Source organism: Natator depressus, chromosome 6, assembly GCF_965152275.1.
Source record: "Natator depressus isolate rNatDep1 chromosome 6, rNatDep2.hap1, whole genome shotgun sequence".
Lineage (NCBI taxonomy): Eukaryota > Metazoa > Chordata > Testudines > Cheloniidae > Natator > Natator depressus.
The window spans coordinates 56,600,813-56,624,259 of NC_134239.1; the positions used below are offsets into that span (position 1 = coordinate 56,600,813).

Genomic DNA, 23,447 nt, shown 5'->3' on the forward strand with positions numbered 1-23,447 from the left:
GCTGAGGTGGAGAATTGCCCCAATGGTTTGGCTAAGCCAGGCCTTCCTGTCACAAATGACCCCAGCTCCGTGTTAGTAGCCCTTCCCCCCCCGTTCCTGGGGGTTTGTTACACCTGGGCTAAGTACGGAAACTCTGTCACCATCTCCTCACCCCCCATCCCTTCAGTTACTCCTGGCCACGTGCCCCAGGAGTTCCTGCCTTTACTGGGGTGGGGCAGGAATAATGGATTTTCGGGGGAAGAAGTACGAGCGGGGCAGTAATTGGTCAGACCCTGAAGTGGTGGAGCTCCTGCAGCTTTGGGCTGATGAGTCAGTTCAGATGGAGCTGGAGAGCTGCCTGAGAAACCAGCATGTCTTCAACCGGATTGCTGAGGTGTTGAGGGAGAAGGGCATCCACCGGACTGGGGATCAGTGCCGGGAGAAAATCAAAAAAATGAAGCTGGAGTACCGCAGGATCAAGGACAACAACAAGACCCCAAGGGGTGGCAGGACTTGGAAATTCTATGAGGTGATGGACCGGGTGCTGACCAGCCGGCCCTCCATCTCCTACAGTTCCTTGAGTGGCAGTGTGGTGTCTCAGCAGGCACTGCAAGGGAGCATGGTGGAGAACTACCATCACCACTTCACCCCCTCAGCTCTACCTTTCGGACACTCTCAGCACCCTGAGCTGATGGAAATCAAATGTGAAGAGGTGGACTCTGATGAACACTGCTTGACCCCGGAGCCCCCACTATCCATGTCTTACCAACAGGGCTCCCCTGAGGAGCATGAGATGGAGAGAGCTTTTCTGGACAGGGCCCAGAATGACTCTCCTATCTCCAGGGTGGAAATTCCCATTGAAACCAGTGTTTCACCTTCAGGTAGGACAGTCTCTTCTCATTCAAGCCTGAGGCTTCTGTCTTATTTCCCACAGAGAGCGTGCGTCTCGATGTTACCACCTCTGTATTCTGTTGAGTTTCCTTATCCTAAACAATTTTAATGTAGAGTAATAGGTTCTGCATTAATAGCCTTTCAGTATTTCCTGAAATGTCCCTTAGTGCAGGTTGGTATAAAAGACATAAAATCAGTGCACTTTACGGTGTGTGAAATTGAGGGACTGACACCTCCTAGAGGCAGGCATAGGTGCTGTGCAAGATTCCTACATGTAGTTAATTCTATCAAAGCATCTCAAATCCAGATAGAATTTTCATATTTTGTGGTCTCATTTGAACATTAAAAGGGCTCTCTTGAGTCCTCATACCACATTGTGATAGGAGTCCCTGTTCTTTTCACTGATAGGCTAGAACCCTCTGGATGAATCCACTGACCTTGCATTCCTAGAGCCCTGTGCAAATACAAAAGATATATATATCAGAGAACATGAAAAAGTGGAGTAAGAGGCTAATTAATTAAGATGAGCTATTATCAGCAGGAGAAAAAAACTTCTGTAGTGATCATCAAGATGGCTCATGTAGACAGTTGACAAGAAGGTGTAAGGATGCTTACCACGGGGAAATAGATTCAATATGTGTAACGACTCAGCCACTTCCAGTCTTTATTCAAACCCAAGTTAATGGTATCTAGTTTGCATATTAATTCAAGCTCAGCAGTTTCTCGTTGGAGTCTGTTTTTGAAGCTTTTCTGTTGCAAAATTGCCACCTTTAAGTCTGTTACTGAGTGGCCAGAGAGGTTGAAGTGTTCTCCTACCGGTTTTTGAATGTTATGATATCACTACAAAAGTTTTTTTTTTTCTCCTGCTGATAATAGCTCATCTTAATTAATTAGCCTCTTACTCCACTTTTTCATGTTCTCTGTATGTGTGTATATGTGTGTGTGTGTATATCTATCTATCTATCTATCTATCTATCTTCTTACTATATGTTCCATTCTATGCATACGATGAGGTGGGCTGTAGCCCACGAAAGCTTATGCTCAAATAAATTTGTTCGTCTCTAAGGTGCCACAAGTACTTCTGTTCTTTTTGCGGATACAGACTAACACGGTTGCTACTCTGAAACCTGTCATTGGGATTTCAGAGCAGTCTGGAATGGATGGAGTCTTGGATACAGACAGCATGGTGGTGCGGGAGAGAGACAATGACCTCATGCTGATCACTGTGAGGTCAGGAAGGAATCCTCTCTTCCATTCACCCTTATGCTTGCTCAACTGGCCAAGTGCACTATTTAGGAGAGGGGGTTTGTCATTCATTAGAGTTAGTTTGGATCATTGCCAGAGGCAGAATACTGAACTAGATAGACCAATGCTTGGTTGCATAATGTCAAATTCAACATATGAGGTTAAAGGAAAAACATGTTTGTTTTTTTTTCTTTTCAACATTCAGGATGTACCTAGTAGATTTGACTTCACCCTTCCTGTGGGATTCTACCATGGACAGATCTGATTCTTGTCAGAGAAAGGCAATGGGGCTACTTAAGCAGACCTGGGTCAAACTGGTCCAGTAGAGGGCAGTAGTGTATGTTCACATCAGTCAGTATGCTGCAGTGTCATCATTAGAATGAATTGCTGCAAATTTAGTTTTCCCTTTGTCTCTGAATATCTGCAGGTTTCAGTGAGCCCAACCTGGCTTCCTCATCCCGGATGCAGAGTGTGGGCCCTCGGCCTGGCTTCTCCACCTTGCACCGCCTTCGGAAGAAACGGAAAGGCCAGCGAGTGAAGGACCCCCTTGATGACCTCCTACTGAAGACCCTGACATCACAGCGGGCCATGGAGGAGCGCTTTCTGCAGATGGAGGAGCGGCGGTTACAGCGGGATATGGAAGTGGAGGAACGGCGGATGCAGCTAGAGCAGCGACGTTTTGAACTGGAGCGGGAGCATGAGTTCCGCATGTTCAATGTCTTTGCTCAGATGCTTAGCATCTTAAAGCAGAGCAACAGCGGCTCCTCCTCTTCTGTTGCACTGCCCCGGGGCTTGGATTTCATCCAGGTGCTGTCTGACATCGCTGGGATGGGAGGAGGAGGGGGCCTACAGGAGGCGAGGGCCATGCATGTAGGGCGACCACATTCTGAGAGAAGGACCGACATGTACAATTTCTGTAACCCTGGCGAGTTCCAGAGCAGCCCCTTCCTCTCAGCTCGTGGAAACATTGCCAATCTCTTTCGTGGCTCGACAGAAGAGGGATACAAGGCCTATCATGCTGACAAGTACGATGAAGACAAAAACCCCAATGTGAGTGAGGTTCCACTTCTGTGCGTTTCTTTCTTGCTAGGGGAAACACCAAACAGGGTCATTTCTTAGACTCACCGACAAGGCTTGTGTTAGAACATGACTTTTTTTATCTCACAGATGCCAGTCAGGTCAATCTTTTCATTTTAATAAAGCATAGAAAATTCATTACATAAAATGAGCTCCCCTGTACAGCAGGGAGCGGCACCCTGTGTAGCTTTGGGTCACGGCTGCTCAATTTCCTGTCAAAAACTATTGTTAGGCCTGTAGAGCCAATAGAGTTACAGGAGAGCAAGTGGAACTTTATTCTCCCTTCTGCATCATCTCCAATGTCATCCACTAAGTTCCGGTTGCAACATGTTATCACTGTTGATGATGCAAGAGGCAGAAAGACCCAGCTGGCTTTTCAGAACCCAAGGAGCAGTTTGCACCATTGACATTTAGAAAGCTGTCTTTTTTTTTTTTTTTTTTTAAATTCACCATTCAAAGCTGATGCTGCCTGTTTACCTTTTGCCTGTCACTTACTCTGTACAATATAATCAGGCTTGTTGCAAAGGTATGAGATTTACAACATTTCAGGGTAATGTATTTTTTTTTAAATTTTTAAAGAAATAATTATGTGAGCTTTTTACAAATAAGCCCTAGGTTCTGAGCCTAAACATCAACAATTTTAACTTAAAATTACTAATCTTAACTTCATCAAACACTGTCTCTCCTGCAATGCAGTATCATGAGAGTTGTATATTAGAACCTTTAAAACAAAGTATACCAATATCACATTATTATTCAATACAATAAGTGCAACCCAAGGAACAAACGTTATCATTTCTTCAGTGTTGCCTACATTTGTTTACAAGAGGTATTAAAATTCAATACCTAAAACTGGCTCCAACCTGTAATAATGTCATAAGTATACCACCCTGTGTATTTTTTTTTAATTTGTTCAGTGACCCACCCTAGCCTCAGAAGTGAAAATATGTTAATTTTTTTTTCTCTCTCAGTACTTTATTGTACTTTGATATGAGCATGCCAGGAGAAAAGGCTAATACTCTAACCTGCCTTTATACTTGGCACTGTGTAAAAAATGAAGTTTCCATATCCATGAGTAAATTGGTGGAATACAATGTCATTATCTGATGAACACACATTTTGAACATGGAAATATTTCCAAAGCACAATTTGTGTGTCACAGCAATATAAATCCCAGCTTTCTCAGCTAGGAAAAATTGTATAAACTTGTGTTAAGGTCAGATTTACATTAACAAGTCAATTTAACGTTAAATTACTTATACACATTATATAAACTAATATAAACCCTTGTTTTATACCCATCCCTAGAGTATTTACTGACTAATAAATTAAGCACTTGTATAAATTACTAGTTTATACATATGTGATGAGTGTTCTGTGAAGCTTGTTTTTCATCCATTGTTATCTCCTTTACCTTGCTAGGATTTTTGAGTAACAGCAGCAGGGGCAACAGCAAAGCTGAAATGCAAGTAGTGCTGCCTAGTGGTAGTTTGTCTCCCTAAACAATGATTTATTTCTTTCTCCAGGGAATAATTAATTTTGGTACCAGTGAGAATAAACTCTGCTTTGATCTAATGTCCAAGCGGGTAAGTCCAATCCCCAGAAGAAATATGTAATACTCCACTTAATTTCTACTTAGTACTGATGATGTGCTTGGATTGCAACTGTTGCTCAGATCCCTCACAGAGCAATAATTTCCCAGAGCGCTTAACCTTTTAGCTGTCATGTCTCTTCCTTTCTTCCATGCTGGCACTGATGCAGAAGGCCATTGGCTGGTCCATTTTCCCTATTTCATTTTGGGTTGTGCATTTCTTTAAGTTATCTTCTCAGAGATAGATTGGAAATGATGGTGTCTTCTAATCACCCAGTTGTGGCCTTGCCTTTGGGGCACTGCCTGGCATACAGAGCCAAATGAAAGTAAAGTACATTTGCTTTTCTCCTGCTGACAGCTCTTCAGTTAACGTAGAGGTGAGCCCAAGTCTCACAATTCAGGGGTGTCCAGATCTAGGGACAGAGGGGGCTTGATTTGGCCCGTTATCAAGCTGCACAGTTTTGATCCAATTCTGAACTGTCTCAAAGCTTGAGGGGATTTGGTACCAGTGAGGGTATTACCAATAAACTGGGTGAAGCACTGGTGGTCTTGCTTAGTTACACCAGGGAAAGGCCCAGTACAGACAGTATAATTCAAACTGTAGACTGCTTGGGCCAAAGGAAGCTGTCTTGTTTCTCATTAAGCCATGTACCCAGATTCAGGCTATTTTTTGGGGAGACAGCAGTTTGTCCTAACTAGAGGTGAGGAAGGGTGGGGTACTCAGTTTGTGGCACAGCAAGTCTCTACTGTAGTTGGTTAAAGTTCTTTCACTCCCACTCCATCACTGCCAACCCTCAAAATGTTCCTTGTTTTATTTCTGCCTGCCATGCCACTGACTCGGGGGGACATTACCCCAACACTCGGCCTTCCAGCTAACAGAACAGGTAAGGCAGAACTTCTGCCTGATAGCTGTGTGCAGAAGCCTGAAAGGTGCCTTTTAGGATGTCTAGGCTGTTCCTTCCTTTCCCCCATTACCTCTTCCCCTGAGACTTAGTGTAATGTCTGCAGTTAACATGTCAGAGAAAGAACAACTGCATCTTGATTAGCCTTGTTATGACAGTGGGTTACTTGCTCCTGCCTATCAGCAGCAACCAGATGAGCTTGTTCTCGTGCATACTGGAACAGGCTCAGAGCTGAGAAAAGATGTTTCTTCCAATTTATGAACTGCCACATTCTAGTGCTACTGCACTGACTCACAGAACAGTATGCTACTGGAGGTTATTAGAAGGCAATCTTGCCACTAACTTGGAAGCCAGTGCCTATATTTTGTAAGTGAAAACAGTAACTGACCAGATTTCTGTCTGCAGTTCATTACCCCTAAGTCCGGTGATGTTCTGTGGACTTGACAGCCCAGAGATGAGGTCTCGGATGTTGTTCCCTACCAGTTGGCCCAGTTGGCTTCATCATCCTCTGCAGCATCACCCTCAAGGACTCCTTACTTCCCATTGTGTTGTCATTTGGGCCAAGCCTGCTGATATGTTCCAGTTCTGTGCCAGCTGAGTTTAGGAGAGAAGGCAAATGAGGCACACTTGTGTGTTGCACAGACTTCAGGATACATATCCAACTGTGTAAATAGAGTAAAAGATTATACCGCCCAAGGTTGTTATTCTACATGGGATGAAAGGCAATCCCATTAAACCCCCAGAGCAGTAGCTCAAGTCATCAGAGCCCCAGCTCACAGCATCAGAACCCCAACCCAGATTTTTTTTAAATTACTTTATAAGATTTAACATCTGCATGTTGGTTTCCCTCTTAGTCCTTTGCATTTCTTCCCCCTTTGGTCCCCACCCTTAAATCTGGGCTCCTTTTATGAAATCTATGAGAATGCACCATATGTAAATGTTTGTTGATTCATTTCCATTCATATAAAATACACCCCCTCTGATCACTGCTTTGCTTCCCTTTGTGACTTGTTTGGACTGGGCTGTTTGAAACTCTGCAAGCTACAGCTTTGAAAATAATTAAATGAAGACCGTATACTTACTTTTTAAGTGTAATCTGGAAAAAAATTGTTAAAGGCAACTGATTCAGCCCCTCAACTAAGGTGAAACTCCTTTTGAAACCCAAAGGAGTTCCTTCCTCATGAGAAAGACCCAAAGGAGCACTTTCAAGAAGTTAACTTCACCTTTCCCAGTTAGTTGAAAGCTACTATCCTCAGAACTTGGGGCAGGCCCTCATCAGGGCCCTAAGGACTGCTTTGTTCAAAAAGTCCTCCACAGAGATCTCTTTTGCATGGGCGTTCATTTTGTATTAGCCTTTGTGCTTCCTTTTTGCAGATCTCTGTGCAAGGAAGCATTGTTGCATAATTTTGATGGCCAAGTAGTTTCTAAAACCCTCATAAGGCTGCTGAAGTCAGTGGGGGGTGTGTGTATGTACATGTGAGTATGGTCCATAAATTGGTTTGTGTTTCTGATTTTAATGGTTGTACCTGTCCCCTTCTTGTTGCTGACAGCTGACGCAGAGTGATATGAACCTCATGGAGCCTCCACTGCTGCAATATCCTGATTGGAAAGGACATATGTTGTAAGTAGCCTCATCTCCCAGAAGTTTCCCTTTGTAAATACTTGCTTTCTAAATATAATACAGATGTTCTCCTCATGCATCTATGGGAAAAGGCCACCTTGAGGTTGTTCAGAATGCATAAGTACAAACCAGCTCTGCTGGATTGGTTGGATAAAGCTTCTCTAGGCTATTATATCCTTCTCCTCTTCCTTCTAAATCCCTACGTGATCGCCTTGTCTGTTCATCCAATTCCAAAATATCTGAGTGGGTTCCAGTTTGTGTTTGTTTTGTTTTTTAAGAAGAGTATTGTGCATGTCTAGTAGGTGGATGTGCCCACTGTTCTCTACAATTGTAATGGACATTGCTGGACCATTATTCCTTCCTATGTTCTATGTCTTGACAAATTAAATTCTTCAGAAATATATGTGGAGTTATAAATCATTTCCATGACCTTTGCTGTGTATGCAAGCCACCTCCATAGTATGGAATAAGTGGCCCAGGGTATGTGTTTTCCTCTTTGTTTATTTTTTCCTAGCTGTATACATTAGTCTGTCAAGTGTCCTGGCTTTATTTCTTTGTGATGAGGACCTGTGGAGAGCCCAGCCTCTTGGAGAATAAACTGAATCAATCTTTGCTTTTTTGTCTTTCTCAGTTTACGGGAGGAAGTGGCTCGATTTTTGACCTATTATTGCAAGGCCCCTGCACCTCTCAAGGCAGAAAATGTGGGTATCTGCTTTTCACTGATGTATCTTCTAACATATTGCCATGAACTGTGAAACAGGTTCTTCTATCTTATTTTACTAATGTTTAAGTGTGACCTGTCTCAATCTTTTATCATGTAAATGGGAGGGATTGATCACTAGTGTCAGGAAGGTGACATGCAACCTTTCCAGACATTCTTCACATGCAGCTCAGCTAATGTATTTCAGTCCTACAATGTAGCTTCCTTTGTTCTTTCACTCTTGCATCCAACGCCATCCTGCAAGTGGCCCTCAGTCATTCTTTGTAGTAACCCCTTTTGCGCCAGTCTTGGGCCCTACTATGCCAGTGCACCTTAGTCATTCCAGTTCCAGGGCCCCCTTGCACTGTTCTGCTGATTCACCTGAAGCTGGATTCATAACTGAGTCAAGAGTAGTTTTGGTCCGCTAAAGGATTGAGGAGAGAGCAGATTCCAGTGCTATTGTCAAGAATTATTTTTGTGGTGGTACATTCCAGTGAACCGGATTAACATCAGCTCCCATTGTCTCTTTTGTAGGTTATTGTGTTGAATGGTTGTGGCTCTCTGTTTTCTGCATTGGCTACAGTTCTCTGTGATCCAGGGGGTAAGTGGGGTTATTGGATGATTTTTTGAAAATATACTTTTTTGTTTGGTGGCAACATGGTAGTCAAAATACAACAAAATACAAATACTGTATGTTGGGGTGTGACTGCGGAGTGGCCGTGACTTACTGTGGAATTTCTGCCAAGTTTCTGCCAAATGCCATATTTTTTCAGTGCAGCTACAAGTGAGGAGGATGTCTCCTCGAACTTTTTACTATCAAATGTATATCCTCCTCAGTGGGACTGTAGGTCTCCTGCATTCTCACTTCTGGTTCTCCCTGCTCTCTTTCCGATTTTAATGTAGTTGCACCTCTGGATGTAGCTCTAGAAATGTGGACTGCACTCATGTTGAGTGGATTCTCAACAGGGAATGTTTGATGCTCTGAGACCTGGAATTGGGAGTTAAAAGTAAAACAAAATTATTGCTAAAGGGAAGCAAACAAAATTTAACTCTTAAACATTCCCGTGGACCTCAAAAATGGAACCATAAGCAAAAGCTTCCAAGCTCGGATGGAGTGCCCTAGTAAGGAAGAAAAGATCATGAGTTTAGTGGATAACTGGCTTTGTTTTCTTGATTTTTAGAAGCTGTTCTGATTGCCACCCCCTTTTATGGTGGTATCACCCAGAGTCTGTTCCTGTATGGCAACGTCAAGCTGGTCTATGCCTATTTAGACAGTAAGGTAAGAATTGGGGTGGGGGGACAAATCTTTGCAGGTGGAAAGGATTGGTATTGGTGGAAGGCACAATAACACTGCCATTGTGCTTTCTGGCTTCAGAGAGCTTTGCAAAGAGTCCTCACAACACTCCTTAGTTGTAGCTTACATGTAGCACCACCATTTTACAGTTGAAGAAACTGAGGCACATAGAGTTTAAGTGATTTACCAAGCCACAACGAGTTTCAGTGTGCAAACCAGGATTAGAATTCTAGATTCCCTGACTGGCTTCCAGTTTTATGATGTGATCACTAGCTTTCTGTCCAGCATTTTACTCCCATTAAACAAACATTAATGGAATTTTGGAAATTTGCAAGCCTGACATTTTTTACAGAGCAAAACCAAGAATAGAATAAGTCTCAACTGAACTCTCCTCCTCAAGGTGATCCCAGGGATGGGGCAGCATATGGGAGCTTTGCATTGTCCTGTCTGTCCAAGGATAACCAGACAATATGTGTGTATATGGCAGATCCAGTATCGATATCTCCTTGATTTTATTTATTTCCTTGTTCCCTCCGTAGTGTGAGGAAGAGGGAATCTGGGTTGTTGCTGGGCTTTTGTGGTTTGGGAAATACTTTTGTGCAGAAATGGTTGATGGAGGATCTGTAGAAACATTGTTTGCTTTTATCTTGTGGGTGCCTTTCAGATCACCGGAACAAGCACCCGGCCCTTCCAGCTCACAGTGGACAAGCTAGAGAAGGCCCTACAGGATGCCCGGTCAGAGGTGAGTGTGGCTGAACCTTGCCTTGTTGGGACCATTGGTGGTGTCTGCAGGAGAAAGTGGGGGTGCAGATCTAGAAGGATGAAGAAGCGTTGGGCAGATTTTAACTGCGAGTTCTAATACAGGTGTAGAACCTCCTCATACATACTTCTGCATCACTGGAACATCATCTGCTCTGGGATCTCCCAGGGTAGATTGATTTTTAAATCACCAATTTTAATCATGATTTAAATCATCAATCTTAATCATGTTTTTCCTTTGCACTTTTTAGTTATTTTCCTAAAGAAAGGTTGATTCTCATTGGTTGGGAACCATTAAAAATGTTGATTTGAAACTAATAGCCTTTACACTAAATGTGGTGCCTCTTCCTGCTAGCAGGAGAATACACTGTATCTATGCACTTTTATTTAAGCAATTATATCATTTGACTTTTTACTATTGATTTGTGTCAAGCTTTGTTTGGATGGAAATGCACAATAACAGCATTTTTTAAAAGAAATAAAATGACCTTAAATGTGCAGGGTACATATAGAAAAAAAATTATCAAAACCTGTATGCATTTAAAACTAATTATTAAACAAATGAAGTATTATCTGTAGATAATGAATTTAGTTGTTTCTGGTCACCATGTTCTTTAAGATTTTAGAACTAGCAGATCTCATCTTCTCACACCTAATTCTTTTTCATTGATTGGAAGAGGGAAAACGAGCTTTCCTGCTTTTTCAACTCCCGGTTAGGTTCTTGACTTTGAATTAATTAATCATTGAACTGAACTAGTTGAATAAACTGAAATGGGGAAAATATTCTCTCTGTATCTGCGGAACTGGCTATGGCTGTCAAAAGCTGGTTTAGCATGTCAACAGACTCTGGTTCCAGTTGCTTAGCTAGTGACTTCCAACAGTTCAGTGATCTGACTTTCTTTAAAACTTGGCAGCAGAGATGTACTGCTTAATATTATAATATTTTATTTTATTTAAATTATTTTAATAGATTATAAGAAGTTTAGGCATTAATGTAGGTTGTCAATTTCTAATTTAATTTAAATTTAAAATGTTGATTTATTATTTTTTTAATAATCATTTTTTATCCACTCTGTGGTCTCCCATTCCAAAGAATTGCTGGGATGTGAGCAGTTTCTGATCATGCTCTTGGGAGTTCTGACTTCCCCACTCCACTCATTGATACCATCACCACTCTATTCTTCCCATCTAAGGCTTGGTCTACACTAGGAAATTAAGTTAGCTTAACTACATTGTTCAGGGGTATGAAAAATCCATGCTCCTCAGCAAACCATCCTACCCCCTAGTGTAGACTGCGCTAGGTTGAGGGAAGAATTCTTCCATTGACCTAGTTACTACCTCTCAGGGAGGTGGATTACCTACACTGATGAAAGAATCCCTCCTGTTGGCGCACGTAGTGTCTACACAGAAGTGCTGCAGTGGCACAGCTGCAGCATCTATTCAGCTCCTCTTCACAGTGGGGAAAATGTAGGATAGTCTTTGTCAGGGATGAGTATACCAGATGTCAGTGGTGCTTAAAACCAGAAGCTCATTCATCCCTCAGGCTCCAAAGTACTTTATGAACCAGGTAGCTTCAAGAATCTCTTCATCCTCCTGCTAAAACATCCCATAGTTGAATTTCTCCTACAGCTCTGGGCACTGGGGTGCAATGCCATTGCTGTGCATGGTGAAGGTGTGAGTTATTAGGGGAGTCTCATGGTTTTAGAAAAGGGGGTTGAAGATTTACCCCACAGGTATTGTTCCTTTAACATTATATTGTGTTTTTGTTTTATAGGGTGTTGGTGTGAAAGCCTTAATTCTCCTGAACCCCCAAAATCCCTTAGGGGACCTCTACTCCCTGTCAGAATTACGGGACTACCTGGAGTTTGCTAAAAGGTGCGGCAGTTTAAGGGTCTGAGGAGACCCAGATCAAAGATGGCTTTCTGAGTCTGATGAAACAGTCAGTGTGTCTGTGTCTTTCTGGCTCTAACTTTCCTCTCTGCCATGAAAATAACTTATTCTGGTACACACAGCAAAGGGCTTAAGACTAGAGAATGGGGAGATAGGATGGTGGACCACGCAGTCATTTCTCCACCCTTGGATTGGCCAACCACTTGCCCAAAGAGAAACTGGCCACACCAGTTTATTGGAGTTCTAGTGAGCTATGCAAGACGCTAATTTGCTATGTCTGCTGCGTACTCATGGGGATATGGTGAGATACAGCAGCTCAGCTATGCTCCTTTCATGGGATACAGCTGTTCCATTTGTGCACATTAGAAGACAGACAGTTGTGGGATTACAGCCTTCTCATGTACCACCCGCTCCCGTTTAAATTTCTGTCTTTCGTTTGTAGATGGTGATAGAGTTTACTCAAGTGGGATATTAAATGAGAGAGTTAGTAAGCCTGCATTAGCAATGTCTAAAAACTCTTTATGTGTCATGGCTGTGGTGAGTGACAAGAAATGAGTTTGATGGACCTCAATCTGCTTTTCTGCATACATGATGCAGCTCTCAGACTATGAGAGTACAATTCTCTCAGAATCTCCATTTTCTCCCTTCCAGGCATGAATTGCATGTAATAGTCGACGAGATCTACATGCTGTCGGTTTTTGATGAATCAGCCACATTCCATAGCGTTCTGGGCATGGACAGGTAAAGTCTGCACTGCTTCCTTGGCCACCTGTTAGCAACTGTGCAGCATGTTGTCATGTTGGTGGTTTGTGGCTGGGATTTGACTTGTGCCCCAGTAGACTCTGCCTCATGTTGATTGCTTCACAGTTTCCTTCTTGCCAGTGCACTTAGCAAGTTGATACACTTTTGAATGTGTTTATTAGTCCATTGTTTGCAAGGTTTCTAAAAACTTGAAAAGGAGGTTTCATTTCCCGCTGATCATTATCTTTCTTTTTCTTTGCCAAACACTGCTGCCCCTTCCCCTGGTTCTAATGGTGCATGTAAGGATTGTAGTCTTTTTCATTCTTTACTTTTGTTTTATGCAGGAGCAGCAGTACTGGGATCTTACTACTTATCCGGGAACGGGTTTTATTAGTTAATGCTTTAAAGGGACACAGCAGTTACAAAGCACATATTTAAAAATATTCCTTGCTTGTGTTGCTAATAACCCATTTGATTGCTGAACAGAGAACTTTTAAATTTACTTTTACTTTTTCCCATTTAATCTGTTTTTCTTATTTGTGCACTATTCAGTTGGGACAGTGAAACTGGATTGGTCCATTTTATTTTCTGGTTCTAGTCAGTTTCAGTTTCAGGTGCTAGCCCACTGTTGCTGAATTTGGATTCACAACACTGCAAGGGAAAATTTAAATCCACCCCCAAAAATCTCATGTTTTCATTGACATTTTTAAAACAATTGGTGGAAAAAGTCATTTTAGTTTTTATAAAACATATTGGCAGGGGCCTGATTCTTTTAGAATTGAGTGCACTTTTGTATGTGCAGCTCTAACAGTCTGGCCTATAATTTGGAACTAGTATCACACTTAGATAATATAATGATGTATGCCTTATAAATACCTAAGACATACAAAAGTTGGGTCTAAAATGAGTTCCTAGTGTCCCTTTAAAGGTAGGTTCCATTTAGCCTTGTACTGCTTCACTTGTGTTTCCTGGCGTGTTGTCTGTCCTTGTGAAATGTTGCTGCTTTGCTTCTGGAATGTTGCACTGGTGATCCAAAAGCTTCAGCACCTATGACACTAACTGCCTTGTGTGCATCCTTCTACATGCAGATTGCCTGATCCACAGAGGACTCATGTGATGTGGGGAATTAGCAAGGTGAGTGCAGTCATGCCAGGTCTAACTCAGCTATGCAATCAGCCTGATGTTCCACGAGGCCTTAACCCTGCGCTGGAAAGAATAAGATAGTGGTGATGGGATCCTGCATTCCTTTGCAGTAGGGTAATCAGTGTGTGTGTATTTGCTGCAGGATTTTGCTGTCTCTGGGATTCGTTTTGGCACTTTGTATACTGAGAACCAAGATGTTGCCAATGCAGTGGCCTCCTTGTGTTACTTCCATGGAGTTTGTGGACCTGTCCAACACAAAGTGGCACAGCTGCTCCGAGACAGAGGCGAGTCTGAGAGAGTGGTTTCACACATAGTCATCTGCCTTTCTCTATTATCCTGGGAGCTCAGAGGATCTGTCCTCTACATTCCCAAGGGGTCTCTAGCTAAAGCAGCTAAAATGACAATCTTCCATAATCCTGGGGCTGCATGTCAGATGTGGTTGACAATTTTACAGGATTGTCATTGAAAGAGAACGTGCACTCAGGGTGAGCAGGGCTAAAGCAACAGCTTGGAGGCAGTTACTTGGACAACAGCGGTCACCATTTTGAAAAGTCTGCTGGGGAGAATTAAAGGGATATGAGCTTCTGGGAGGAGTGAAACAGAACTAGATTTCTAGCTCTGTCTTGGACTGCACACTAGCAAATTGCAGAGGCTTCACAACAGACATCTGAGGCCTAGGGAAACTTCCACCAGGAGATTAGATAAGAGGATAGAATTCAAGACAGGCACCAAGTTCTTGAATAGTGTTTTTGTTCTAGGGTACTGCAGTGGAGGAGAATGTGAGGATGAAAAAAGAAGGGGCTAGGGTGAAAGATGGATAGAGGCTTTATGATCCCACTCCATATATCAGAGATAATCATGGAGGAAATCTTTTTGGAACTGAATTATTGGTCAGTTTGTGAAGTTTCTTCTCCTCCTGGCTAGACTGGATCAATCAAGTATACCTGCGGGCCAACCATGCCCGTCTCAAAGCTGCCCATACCTATGTGACAGATGAGTTGAAGACCCTTGGGGTTCCCTTCCTCAACCGCAATGCCGGCTTCTTTGTTTGGATCGATTTCCGAAAGGTCAGTGGTCTCAGGAGAGGAGGCTGCTCCTCTGGCTAGGCAAACATTTGGCACAATAGATTCTGGAGGAGAGTTGGATGTAGTTGTATGAACACATTGTTAAATCCTAATTAATCATTCTGATGAGCTGGAGGGAAGAGGTGCAGGATATTTTTGTAAGCATGGTTCATGGGTCCATCTAGTTTGTATACACGTTTTCCTTCTTGCTAGGGATCTTTTCTAACTGCATCCTGTCTCTTTTCACCATCTTTGCCCCAACCCCTCTTCATAGGAACCACAAATGCTTCAATTCCTCAGGGATCCTAGCTACTCACCAGTCTCCCAGGTCCCATGGGGATCACTGCTTGACCCATTCACAGCAGCTGGGACACAGAAAAATCTCTGCAGGCTGTTCTAGTTTACTCATCTTTTTTCCTTGGTGGGGGCTGCCCACTTCCCCCCTCCCCCGCCTCAATTCAGTGCTCCCATGTCCTGCTGCTCCTCCCTGTGGCTAAAGAGAGTTGGGTACCCAAACTTCTCCATCTTCCATGTGAAAGCCTTCTCCTTAGAGCTCTGTGGGCTGTGTCCCAATTCCATTACTACTGATCTTGAGCACTGAGGCTTCCAAGTGGAGTGACCTGCAAGTTACTAACCCCTTACTCTTCTGCTCCCAGTACCTTAGGACAGGAACGTTTGAGGAGGAGATGCTGCTCTGGAGGCGATTCCTGGATAACAAGGTTCTGCTGTCCTGTGGCAAAGCCTTTGAGTGCAGTGAGCCGGGGTGGTTCCGTATCATCTTTGCTGACAAAACCCACCGACTACAGTTAGGTGTGTGGCATTTCCTTCCCCTTTCCATCACCCAGTCTTGTCTGCAGCTCTCGCCACCTCATTCCCTTCTCAAATTACCTTCTATTCCTGGGCTCCTCCATTTTTCTTCACTTCCCTACCCCAAGTCCATTTGGATTTGACAAAGGTTTGGGGATTCTTGTGCTTTTGTTGTCACCCTTGTGTTTTTTTTCTCCCTCACACCATCCCAGGCATGCAGCGGATCCGTAGAGTCCTGGAAGAGAGGGAGCATGAGATCCTTTCTGAGGACAAGGACCAGCTCTGCCAGTCGGACCAGGATGGCAAAGCAGATAGTACAGACGAGGTCATCTTTGTGTCCCGTCACCAGGAGCCTGGTTCTACTGGGGGCTCCAACCTTGGTGACCTCATTGGCCTCCTGCAGCAGCAGATGCGCTCATCTGACTGGCTGCAGAAGAACACAGCAGAGCAGTTTGCACAGGAGAAGCCAGAAATCTATGACGTGTTCAGCAAACTGGTGGGGAAACAATAGGGACCCCTGTTCCTCCATGGGCCTTATCTGAGCAGGGATTGACACCGGAGACCCTAAGTGCTTGGTATTTGACTTCTCGCAAAGAATATATTTTCTGTATAGCGAGGAAATCACTTTGTAAAGCCTGCTACCCAGGCCCCCTCCTTGGAATCTCTGCTTTGTATTGTATAGTCCATTTCCCTGTATTGGGGTATGGGTGGGGGATGCAGGGCTCACTTCTGCCACTGCCCCTTGCCTCATATTTTATAATTCATTTCAAATGAATGAGCTCTTGGCTCTTTTTATAAGGCACCATGGTGTCATCGTTTATGCTGCTTCTTGTTTCCTCTCACTGTTCCCAGGGAGACAGAAACTTGAGATAATTAAGATTTTTTATATTCTTCCCTGAATGCGGTGCAGAGACAACTAATTCCTTCAGCCCCAGAATATGTGTTTCCTCATCAAGCCACTGTAATATGACATGTATTGACCGTTAGAACCAAGCACTTGCCCTGACTCTCAGCTGGGGGTAAATAAGCGTGTATTCATATATAGACCACTTAGAGAGAGAGAGTGTGTGTGTGTGAGAGAGAGAGAGAGACATTCCAACAGAGGGGATCGAATGACTTCGGTAACTAGTACTATGGAGCCTTTCACTTCTGGATCACTAGTTCCCCTACAGCCTCAGGTCCATTGTGATTTTAAAATATATAATACAGCGATCTGGTGCCCTGTGTTAAATGAGCTTGGCTATCTCAGTCTAGCTTTTTGTGTTCATATAAAAGAACATCATCACAACTGGGTATGATAGCTTCTCAGCAGGAACTGCCAACAAAATGGGCAAAGGATGCAGAGGGTCATGGAGAATAGACAGCTCCACTATGCTAGGAGGATGTTCTGGTTAGAAATAAGGCACTCTGGCAGGACAGTATAGAGAGTGTTCACCCTGCTGCTGCCAGGCTCTTCAGAGCCGACAAGTCAGCACCTTCCCCCAAAATCGAAAAACTTTTAAAAAATGTAATCTAGACTGTTACATCAGACAGCTTCTGAGGGTAACTTTCTGGTTACACAAGATTCTTTAGTTTTCTTTGAAAGGGCCTGTTTGAGTTGCATTCTGTGTGATGGTGGTAAACTGTAATGTAGCTGGTAAACTGATCTCTCGGTATAAAGCATTTTCCTTTGCCCTTAGTTTGATTTCCTCTGAGACAAAGCAAGATTTATTATGTTCACATCCAGGAGTTACAGAATGTCTACAGTATAGGTGCTACAGCAGCACAGCTATGCCTCTGTAGTGCTATAGTGTAGATGCTTCCGACAGTGATGGAAGGGTTTTCTCCAGCAATATAGGAACACCGCCTCCCCGAGTGATGGAAGCATTCTTTTGTCGACCTAGCTGCATCTATACTGGGTGTTAAATGGGCATACCTATGGTCTTTGGGTGTAGATTTTTCACACCTGTGAGTGCTGTAGCTATGTCAACCTATCTTTTTTAAGTGTAGATTAGGCCATCCATGTTAATGCAGACCAAGAGCAAATCGTGCCCTGGAAAAGAAAGAAATAATGATTGTGAATATAACCTATGAAGGGGATCTCCACTCCTGTTACGTGCCCAGGTGTACCATTGGTGGTAACTAAGCTTGTGTTTTAACATAGCTGAATTTACTGAAATCTGATAACGGTCATGTCTACCTCTATGAGGACTATACCAGCACAGCCACAGCACTGTAGCTGTGCTAGCAAAATCCTGTAGTATAGCCTATGCTGATAGAAGGGGTTTATCCATCAGTATAGTAAAACTATCTTCCAGAGCAACAGGAGCTACACTGACAAAAGTATTCTTTGATCCAGCCTGGAACTTTCCTCTCAGCATTGATATTATATGTGAAGAACAAGATTGAGAGTTAACAGAAAGAGGTGGGCTCCCAGATCTCACAGGCATTCATACCAGCAATGATTGGGGTGTTTCAAGCAATAAGGGAAAGAGCATTAAGTACGTACAACCACTCACCCTACACAAGAAGGTCCTTTCCTGCAGTATATCTCTCAAGAAGCCATTGGCTTCAAAAGAGACACCTTTCCTCTGACTGAAAGACATCGCTGATGCGAATACCAATTCCCAGCTCACTCCATGCAAGTATGTAGCCTCTCCTCTATCAAGGAAAAAGGAACAGTTAATCTGTATAAAGTGAGGGATAAGGTAGCAGTGTCTATCATTAAATGGGATGGGAAGCAGCTTACATTATCTAAAAATTGGGTTTATATGATTTTAGGAGTGAATTAATTCTTGCCACAATCAATGTGACAAATGCGAATCAAATGTAAAAGGGGGATAATGTTCCCCAGCTTTCAGGCATGGAGTGAGAATGTTCATAAAGTGCTTTTAGATGCCTAAGTGGAGGAGGCTAGAAAAGGGTATGGTTCCAAAACAATGCAGTAGTTAAAAGCTTTCTATCTGCTTACTAATTCATCCTTTTTTTCTCAGATTTTAGCCATATTTTTTTAGTAAATTCTGTCTGTGCTGATTTAAAATTTATTTCGCATTTACACGAATTTCTGCTTGTGAAAGGTAAAGCATGATTTAAGTTATTGAGATGGTTACATCTTTGAAGAGGGTGGGAAGAGAAATGCCAGAACAGATAGCCAAAGGAAAGACAAATTGACTCCCTTCCCCTTTGTGACATTCCCAAGGAGTCGCTGAGCTGCACAAATTTCAGTCTAGCAGTAGCAAAGTGAAGAAGGCTCTCTGAAATGAAGAACATGAAAAGACTTTTTAGGCAGTAATAAATCAAAACACTATTTTATTTTATTTCTTTTTTAGATTTCTGTAATAAACAAAAGCAAGCCATTAACTGGTGCTGGCTCTATTTTCTCCTTGATTTTTAGTAGTTCCCAGAACTGGTGCATTTTAATATACAACTCTGAAATTATTTTAATATACAGCTCTGAAATGGGTGTTTCCCAGCTGTTCATGTTCACTGGTCGGTAAAATGTTTCTTCTTAACAATACTAAGGGGGTTATTTTACTTCTTGTACACTAAAAGAGCCAACGAGACGTGCATATTTGCAAGAGGGGGACTGTTGGTTTTTTGTTTTTTTTTAATGTAAGGAAAACAATACTAGAGGGTTGCATGCTTTGTTGTTCATGTGTGCTGCGTGTTAGCCAATTTTTACATGCAAATGGTTTTACAGGTGTGAGGACCATCTAAGAAGGTATCCGTGGGCCAGACTCTTAAGCTTGGCTGTCCCCAGAAACTGAGAATGTAGCTGTGGAAGCAGAGGCAAGATGAGTTGTGACTGTTTGAATTCCCTTTGGAACAGAAAAGGGAAACTCTGTCCCAGCTAACACTCTTCAGAAACAATAGACTGTTGTCAGAAGCCCCTTGAAAGTGACTCCTCCCGGCTGGCTGAAAATAAATTGGAAAGATTTCATAGAATTGTAGGACTGGAAGGGACCTTGAGAGGTCTTCCAGTTCAGTCCCCTACACTCAAGGCAGGACTAAGTATTATCTAGACCAGCCCTGACAGGTGTTTGTCTAACCTGCTCTTAACTAGGGTGACCAGATAGCAACTGTGAAAAAACGGGACGGGAGGGTAATAGGTGCCTATATAAGAAAAAGTCCCGAAAAACGCAACTGTCCCTGTAAAAATGGGACATCTGGTCACCCTACTCTTAACAGTCTCTAATGATGGAGATTCCACAACTGCCTTAGGCAATTTATTCCAGTGCTTAATTACCCTGACCGGAAGTTTTCCCTAATGTCCAACCTAAACCTCCCTTGCTGCAATTTAAGCCTATTGCTTCTTGTCCTATCCTCGGAGGATAAGGAAAACAATTTTTCTCCGTCCTTCTTGTAACAGCCTTTTATGTATTTGAAAACTGTTATGTCCCCATTCAGTCTTCTCTTCTCCAGACTAAACAAACCCAGTTTTTTCAATCTTCCCTCATAAGTCATGTTTTCTAGACCTTTAATCATTTTTGTTGCTCTTCTCTGGACTTTCTCCAGTTTGTCCACATCTTTGCTGAAATGTGGCACCCAGAACAGGACGCGATACTCCAGCTGAGGCCGTATCAGTGCAGAGTAGAGCAGAAGAATTACTACTTATGTCTTGCTTACAACACTTGTGCTAATATATTCCAGAATGTTTGCTTTTTTTTTTTTTTTTTTTTTTTTGCAATAGTGTTACGCTGTTGATTCATATTTAGCTTTTGATCCACTATGACCCCCACATCCTTTTCCACAGTACTCCTTCCTAGGCAGTCATTTGCCATTTTGTATGTGTGCAACTGATTGTTCCTTCCTAAATGGAGTACTTTGCATTCGTCCTTTTATTGAATTTCATCCTGTTTAATTCAGACCATTTCTCCAGTTTGTCCAGATCATTTTGAATTTTAATCCTATCCTCCAAAGTACTTGAAACCCCTCCCAGCTTGGTACTGTCCGCACACTTTATAAGTGTACTCTCCATGCCATTATCTAAATTATTGATGAAGATATCGAACAAAACCAGACCCAGAACTGATGCCTGCGGGACCTCACTCAGTATGTCCTTCCAGCTTCACTGTGAACCACTGATAACGATTCTCAGGGAATGGTTTTCCAACCAGTTATACACCCACCTTATAGTAGCTCTATCTAGGTTGTATTTCCCTAGTTTGTTTATGAGAAGGTCATGAGAGACAGTATCAAAAGTCTTACTAAAGTCAAGATATACCACATCTAGCGCTTTCCCCCTATCCACAGTGCTTGTTACTTTGTCAAAGAAAGATATTAGGTTAGTTTGACATGATTTGTTCTTGACAAGTCTATGCTGACTGTTACTTATCAATTTTATTATCTTCTAGATATTTGCAAATTGATTGCTTAATTATTTGCTCCATTAACTTTCTGGGTACTGAAGCGAAGCTCACTGATCTGTAATTCCTCAGGTTGTCTTTATTCCCCTTGTTATAGACTGGCCCTGTATTTGCCCTTTTCCAGTCCTCTGGAATCTCACCAGTCTTCTGTGACTTTTAGAAGATAATGGCTAATGGCTCAGATATCTCCTCAGTCAGCTCCTTAGATATTCTAGGATGTATTTCATCATTTGGATGGGAGTAAGATTGTGATGTTGATGTGAAAAGGTCCTGACAGAACAACATGCACACTTTGTACTTTCTGTAGGCTGAGCTCATTGCCTACCACAGGAGCTCTTTGCATTCTTCCGTTTCCCCTCCCACCACAATATCCTTATGTTCCACCCTCCCATTCTGCTCCATTTCAGGAACTCCCTAAAATTCCCCCCAATTTCACCTTCCCCATACCATTGTCCCCCATACACAGTACCTGGCACAGGGGGAAAATCTCTGTTCCAACCTCTGCCATAAGCCTGGGGTGCTGTGTCCTTCCATTCCCTCTACCCCCTCCCCCCATAGCAGAGTCCTTCGTTCCCCTGCCCAGCAGGGGTTTTGTGTGTCTCCCCCTTCCCAACAGGGCTCTGTGTCCCCATTGTCCCCCATTATACCCCTCCATAGTAGGGACTTTGTATTCCCCTCCATTTCCCCCTTTTCCCCACCAGTGTCTCCTGTTCTCCCCTCACCAGGCGTTCTATGTGCTCCCCTCAGTCCTTTCCCCCCACAATTATTACTTATTTTCTTTGTGTCTGGGAGATCCCTTGAATGATTTATCAGCATGTTAAACTCTATTGGGAGGATGACCCAGGACTGAGATGGGGGTTATTATGTTCGAGCATGTTAGTGGCTGCCATCAACCAGTTCTTTGATTTGTAGACAGTTGTGACCTGATTGAAGTGCTGGGTTGGCTAACCAGATGCTAGGGGCTCTGTGTGCCCCCCATTTCTTCCTTCCAGTTTTCCAAATTTCACCAAAATTAATAGAGTAGTAAGCAGTGTCTTATTTATTACTGATTATATAAATCACTGGCAACTGACCATTGCCTTGTTCTCAATTTAGCTGTAGTCAACAAAAGTACTTTAGTCTGTGTTGGTTAAAAATATTCTACTTTTTGTCCTTAATTTGCTAGGAACAGTCATTTTTAGTAAGAAGTCAACCACCTTATTAAAATCTAGCATCAAAAATAGACTGGAGAAAGCCTGGAAGCAAATACTATTTTTAGCTGCTCTCTCTATTCCCTGCAGTTACCCACCAGATTCTGATTGCACAGCCTACGCACATGTGCTTAGTTATTCTAGACAGATCCTCCTTGTGACCCTTTTTTCCCTGAACACCTGAATGCAGAAAACACTCGACTGATTAAAGATTAATACCACTGCAAAGCGTGATAGCTGCCTTTTGTCTGAGTGCTTTTGGGAAGGAGAAGAATATAGAATGACAGACAACTTGCAATCAGTATTTCTATTACATGAGCATTTCTGTGGAAAACTTGGCTGCAAGGTACCCCTAGCATTTCCTGCTCTTAAACTGGTGCTATGAGAAGCAGGGTTCTAAAGTGCAATACCTTTCTTCTCCCCAACCCCTCCAGCAAGTGTGTGGGGGGGGCATTGGGCTGTAGACATCAAGCAATATAGGCTATGTCATAACTGTTGGGGACACTGGGCACTACACTAGGTAACTCGGGAGGGTGGAAGACCACGAGTGTCGAGGAAGCCCTCCTGCTCTTGGCCCGAATAAACGAAGGTCCCTTTGCTTCTTGAACCCTCTGTGATCCTGCATAACTCCGAGGAAGCTAGCACACAAACAGGTGTGTACACGGCTCACCAGCCAAGGCCAGCTTCGGCCTGGGAAACAGATAGAGAAGGCAGAAATGTTTAGCAAAAACTGGTAACAAATAGGACCAAATAAGGCAAGGCTCAGGCAATACTACTGAGGAAAAACACAACTGGCTGCTTTAGCTGATTGGCTATGGTATTGTATGGGGCAACAGGTGATTGGTTGCATAAGCTTGTGTAGTGAAGTAGGCAAAGGTATAAAATGTATACTGGAATCTGCTGCACTGCTGCAGGACTTGAGACAGCTCAGTCTCCCTGCGCCCTATTTGGAGCTCCAAATAAATCTCTCTGCTTCTCCACCCCGTTGTGGTCATTGGCGCGACGCACACTGGGCAACGAACCCAGCTGTTGGTTGCCTTGGGCACTCTGTGCTGGCAACATAACTATATAATAAATTTTTTCTCCCCCAGCAAGTGGGAATATAGACATCAACCAGTATAGGCTTTGTCATGGCTATACAATACATTTCTTCTCCCCCAGCAAGTGGGGGGCACAGGGAGATAGTCTATGCGGCTTGATATAGTCTA

At 43.0% G+C, this 23,447-nt stretch overlaps 1 protein-coding gene across 1 annotated transcript; it reads left to right on the top strand.

The window, feature by feature from the left end:
* Nucleotides 1-2: 2 nt before the first annotated feature.
* Nucleotides 3-23,144, top strand: ACCS (1-aminocyclopropane-1-carboxylate synthase homolog (inactive)). Its single transcript, XM_074955312.1, has 15 exons — nt 3-860; nt 2,543-3,165; nt 4,719-4,778; nt 7,236-7,306; nt 7,938-8,007; nt 8,541-8,607; nt 9,188-9,285; nt 9,965-10,042; nt 11,834-11,934; nt 12,601-12,690; nt 13,779-13,824; nt 13,976-14,117; nt 14,758-14,900; nt 15,554-15,707; nt 15,917-23,144. The coding sequence occupies exons 1-15, from the start codon at nt 224-226 to the stop codon at nt 16,213-16,215; spliced, it is 2,679 nt and encodes an 892-aa protein (XP_074811413.1). The 5' UTR covers nt 3-223; the 3' UTR covers nt 16,216-23,144.
* Nucleotides 23,145-23,447: the final 303 nt, after the last annotated feature.